Here is a 5,567-nt window from a genome sequence, read left to right on the forward strand (position 1 = left end):
TTGCTGAAGGCAAGGCAGCTGACAGGAAGATGACTGTTAACTTGACAAGATAAATGCCTTCAATCCACACAGCCTGTGAACAGGCCATTAAAATTATAATCTAATCCTTTATTAAGGGACTTGAACCCGCGCAGGGAAACGGACACAAGAAGCTTTTGAAATCCTTCTGCAGCCTCCACCCCATGTGATGCTAAAAGGTTTCTCACCACAAAACCAGCCATACGTGTGCTAATGAAATCTTAATTTTTGGTGTGGGTGCTTTACCCCTCGATGAATCTGTCATCTCTCTAATTACTATAGTATTAAAAAACAGCCTTTGCTCTCAAAGAATTAGAAGCGTTTTGCAAGATTCACTAAAATAGCACCAGGACTTCTTGGTTTGGGTTTTTTTTCTGACCTGCACAATATGTATTAGGCAGAACTTGCAGCATCGGCTTTCTTTCAGAACGTCCAAAAATTACCTTGCTGTTTACATATCATCAATTCTTTTGTTCCATCTGGGATGTGGGTCTTTCCTAAATACTGCAGGTATTGAACTGTGCTGTGTATTCATCACTTGCCAAATTTAATGTCAGCCTCTTAAGTAGGAAGGTGCTTGTTGTGCAGGTTGTTTTTATTCTTTTGATATTAATGGATACTCGTCTTTCAGACAATGGTGCAAAAAAAATTTCCAAACCAAGGCTTGGTATGTGGGATTAAGTGTAAGCACTTCTTAACCTTCAAATGGGAAATTACCCTTTTATCAGCAGAGAAGCAACAGGGCTGATAAGTTCTGTTCTTGGAGATGTGGTTTGTTGTGGCTCTGCTGTGATTTGTGGTTTCAGAACTAGTCAGGAATTCATCATCCTGATCCAGGTCTGTTCCTGGCAGGTTTTTGCATCCAGGGTGTGCTGTGAGCTGTGCTCCTCTTGAAATCCCCAGGGGGCTGAAGCTGAGTGGGATCTGTGGCTGCTGCACTTTGGGGAGATGGTTTTATGTTGTCCTAGGGAGCTCTAGGGGTCAGTTTGGAGGTCTGGCAGATGGGGTTTGCTGTTCCCTGTTTCCCCCGGCGCTCTGGGAGCCGCAGTAATCGAATCCAGCATCACCTCGGGCGAGTGCAGCTGGCTCCAGCCCCGGGGCAGATGGATGTGTCCAGCCCCGTGAGAGGGAGGTCAGCTGCAGTTTAAACTGGGAGGCTGGAGCAGCCCTGGCTGCAGGAGGGTCTGGTAGAGTTGTGTTTGATGTGTCCAGTTTTGTGCACTACTGAGCAGAGCTGCAGCAGCAGGAGTGGTGACCGGAAGGGGGTGTCCCTGGGAAGCACCATTTCACAGGGTTAATCATAGATTTTGTTGGAAAGGACTTTTAAGATCGTCTTGTTCCATCCCCTGCCATGGGCAGGGACATCTTCCACTAGCCCAGGTTGCTCCAAGCCCCATCCTGCCCTTGGACACTTGCAGGGATGGAGCAGCCGCAGCTTCTCTGGGCAGCCTGTGCCAGGGCCTCCCCACCCTCTCAGGGAGGAGTTTACTCTGTAATCACAGACTTAGACTAAAGTAACAGTATTTTGTTAACTTAAAGGCCACATTTCTAGGCTTCAAGATGAGGTTTATGCCTTTGTGTGAGGAAAGGAGGTACTGGGTGATCTTGCTCAGCTGAGCTTGAAATATATTTCTTGTCATATAAACCTTCAGGTGCATCTTTTCCAGTAAGTGGCAATAAAATGGGTGTGGTGGCTGTGTCCATTTTCAACAACATTGCCAAAAAAAAAAAGTCTGAGAAGTGAAAAACAAATGAAGTCTTAAAACTTTGAAACCAAGCTTTGAGAGTGCTGCTGGGGCAGCAAAAGAGCAGGGGATGTTTGGTTGCCTGTGGAGCATGCCCAGGTGGTTTTCCAGCTGGGAAAATGGATACTTGGGGTGTAGTTAGGCATTCCATATAAGCTCAGAAGAGCCATTCTTCAGCAGCTTTTATGGAGACAGATAGGCTGTAATTAACAGTCCATGCAAGCAGCCTGCTTGGGAAAGGAAAAAAAAAAAGGCATGTCCTGGAAAGTCTTAATTTTAACCATTGACTCACAGAATAATAAAAGGGAGGGAAGTATTGAGTTTTTGGCTTTCTGCACATTAAGATAACTTCAGTCTCCCAGGGAAACCTTATCTGGTGGTGGAGGAGGGGACTTCTCCGCAAGCTTCCCAGGCTCTACATGTGCAGGACTGTCAGCTGGGGACTGGGAAGCTTAAAAAGCTTCCAGTGTAGCTGCATGCACGAAGCATATTTTGGATTTAGTTCCAGAGCACTCTTCAAAATAAGGGATATTTTTCACGTTAAGAGTGTTCAGGAAGAAATTTGTGTTTTGGCAGTACTGAAATTAGGGTGACTAAAACAAGCAGAGTCTTGTGCCCTGTGGGGTACTTTGGAGCTCGGGGTTCCAAACACTGTCCTGGAGGTTTAGCTGCTCTCCCTGAAATCTCCACATTTGGTTTCATCCCCACAGACATGCAGAAACTCACCTGAGGCTTCACTGCATCGTTGGATCTCACTGATGCTCTTTTGAGTTAAGAGAACTGAAGCTGATGAGAGGCAGAACAATTTCAATTTCTGGCTTATCCTTGTGTTCTCAGTGAGCAGCAGCTCTGAATATTCTTGCTATAACCTCTAGGCAAACATTAAAGAAACATATTTCGATTTATGCCCTTCTCAGAGTTACAGATAAGATCTAAATGGCACCATTTAGCTACTAGAGCCAGGATTTAAGTTGTGTTAATTCCAGCTGTTGGGTCAAAAACTCTACAAGTGCTAGTATAATGTAAATATTTAATAGACTATTGCCATTTAAAAGATTAACAGCTCTTCAGAGGGGTGGAGCTGGGTCGCAGTTCTCTGGTTTCCATCAAGTCAATGAATTTTAGTGCTGATCTTCCTGGAAAGCTGATCCAAGCATCTTGGTCATACTCCATAGAGTGCAGATTATTTGTGCTGCTGCAGTTCCCTCATCACAGCTTTGCTTTTGGGTAAATCTAGGCCAGCCCCAAACGAAGATGATTCAGCCAAATTAATCTTTTTTGGTTTTCCCCGTGAAAACGTGCTGAAAAGAAAAGCAGCATTGAGAGAACAGAAAGCTGCTGCAGCATGAATTATCCCACTGATTCTTGGTGTATTCCTTGATTTCTAGGAAGATGATGAGAAGATAATCCATGAGATTCAGAAGGAGGCTGAAGAGGAGCAAAGGAAGAAGAATGGGGGTAAGTCACAGTCAGGATCAGACTGAGGATGGATGATGGGACAGCACAGGGTTCCCAGCTACTGATGGGTCTCTGGACCTTCACTGGATTCTGTTCCTCCTGGGAACTGGTCTGTTTTTAAAGTGCTGTTGCCTACAGACTTCTGCTGGGATTGTGAGCAGGCACAAGATTTGTGTCCAGCTCTTATGTGGCACTGCTGTTGTGGATATCTCTTCTCTGCTTGGCAAAGTGGCTGAGGGACAGCAAAACCTCTGAGCTGTGTCTTGGGGAGCACAGGGGCTGCCTGACATCCCACTGAAGGAAATACTCCCCTTCGTGGGATGGTGTTGGTGAAAGGAGCCAGCCTGGAGAGCTCACGCTGCGTTCTGTGGCTCCTGGAGCAAGGGAAGGGCCAGCAGTGATGCTGTGGAATGTGCTGGGAATGGGGGATGCCGATGGCAAATGTCACACCATGGACTGAGCTTGGGGAGTTTGGTTTGTGGGGTGACTGTTCTTTGCTCTCCTCCCTGTGCAGAGAACAGCTTCAAGCGCATTGGCCCTCCCGTGGAAAAGCCCGTGGAGAAAATCCAGAGAATTGAAGTCATCCCCAGACCGGTTCCTCAGAACTTCCACCAGCCCCGGATGCCCCCGTACCCCTTCGTGCACCCCCCGTTCCCTCTCCCTCCCGTGCGCCCCATGTACAACAACATCCCCCTCAACATCGGCCCCATCCCCGCTCCCTACGTGCCCCCCCTGCCCAACATGAGGGTGAACTTTGACTTTCCCCAGATCAACGTGCAGCTGGAGCACAACCTGCCTATGCACTTTGGCCCTCAGCCCCGGCACCGGTTCTGACCTGCCCCCAGCAGCACTTGGCAGAGGCACTGCAGGGCAAAGCCACCCCGTAACGTCACCCCTTCCCCACTCCAGCCCCTCTGGGGTTTAGCCAGCAGCCAGGGGACTCCGTGTCCCTGCACTGCACCCTCTCTAGGGCTTCTCCAAACCTTTGTGATCCAACATTTCAACCTGTGCTGCAACAGGGTTTGGTGCTACATTTCTCAGGGGTGGAATTCCCCCCTGTGCTGGGCATCCAGATGCTTGTTTTGATAAAGCCTGTTCAGGCAGCTGTTGGGAGGAAAAATGAGACTTTGTGGATCACAGGGATACAGCTGTTCCTTGGGGAATTTCCAAAAATCCTGCCTTCCTGCTGGCCAGAGCAGCAAAGTGAGTCTTGGGGGAAGGGAGGAGACACTTGGCATCCGAGTAAGACCTTCAGGAGCAAGGTTAACATAACGCAGCTGCCCTAGCCCTCCTGTCTGTGGAGAGGCACAGGGCCGGGATTCTTGTGTTCTCCAGCATCCCTGTATCCTGCTGCCACCTCCCAGCAGAAATTAACTGTTCAAAAGCAAGTCAATGTAGCATTTTTAGTATTCCTCACTCTCCAAGCAGAGTGAGGGGCTGCAGCAGCTGTCCTATTGCCAAGATCTTGGTAGGAAGCCCAGAGCCCTGTTCTGGCTGGGGGTGTTAGGAAGTAGCAGGAGATTTGGGCATCCAAATCTTTGGCTGGACTGAACTCACCCCCTTTGAAGTGCTCCGTTTTTCCCCCCAGAGGTGTGTGCCCCTCAGCTTCTGAAATGCTGCCTTTGCCTGCCGTTCTCATCTGGTGTTCCAAACCTCCCCCAGCTTCTGGCAGTGCTCAGACAGCTGCTGGAACCACCTGGAGCCAAAGCTGTGCCCTTTATTGCAAAAACTGCCTGGGAAACAGCCAGATAGACATGTAGGCAGTGATGTGTCCTGCGGTAGGAAAATTGGGAATGTTCCCCATAGCTGCAGCGAGTTGGGAGCCCCCATACCCAAACCCCCCACAACCCAATGGGCAGCTGTAGCCTCATGCTGCAGGATGCTGGCTGCTTCCACAGCACCAAATAACTCATGAAAATGTGTATGTCAGCATAATTGGCTTTGGAAAAGCATGTTAAAAGTTAAACTTGAGTATTGCTGGGCTGAGGAAGTGAGGGAAAAAGCAAAACTTCCGTGTGAGAAGTGGGGAGTGCAGTGCTGGGCTGTGGGAGGAGGGTGGCACAAAGCCCTTTCTCCACAGCCCTTGGGCTGTGCTGTCTGGTACAGGCCCTGTCTAGAAAAGAAAATGGTTGGAGTGGAAAAAACCCCTCTTCCCAGGAATGTTGGGCTAGCTTTTAGCAGCCCAGTTGTGTTGTTGTTCTCCAAATGTTTTGTTCTGGCCTTCATCCTGTTCTGTCCTGCTGGGAACTCTCTGAGTGCATTTCCCCCTCCTGTTATTCCCCCCTCTATTTCAGCATCCAGGTGTTTTGTGGGTTTATTTGTTTTCTTTTCAGGTAAAATTCCCTG

General features: G+C 48.6%; 1 protein-coding gene across 2 annotated transcripts in view; it reads left to right on the forward strand.

The window, feature by feature from the left end:
* The window catches only part of RNF216 (ring finger protein 216), a 75,885-nt gene extending 70,318 nt beyond the window's left edge, over positions 1-5,567 (forward strand). For both annotated transcript variants that reach the window (XM_017734088.1, XM_008633456.2), the window contains 2 exons: positions 3,152-3,221; positions 3,736-5,567. In XM_017734088.1, the coding sequence (XP_017589577.1) occupies positions 3,152-3,221; positions 3,736-4,055 (390 nt within the window). In that variant the 3' untranslated portion in view covers positions 4,056-5,567. The remainder of the gene's footprint in view (positions 1-3,151; positions 3,222-3,735) is intronic.

Source organism: Corvus brachyrhynchos, unplaced genomic scaffold, assembly GCF_000691975.1.
Source record: "Corvus brachyrhynchos isolate BGI_N302 unplaced genomic scaffold, ASM69197v1 scaffold5, whole genome shotgun sequence".
Classification (NCBI taxonomy): Eukaryota; Metazoa; Chordata; class Aves; order Passeriformes; family Corvidae; genus Corvus; species Corvus brachyrhynchos.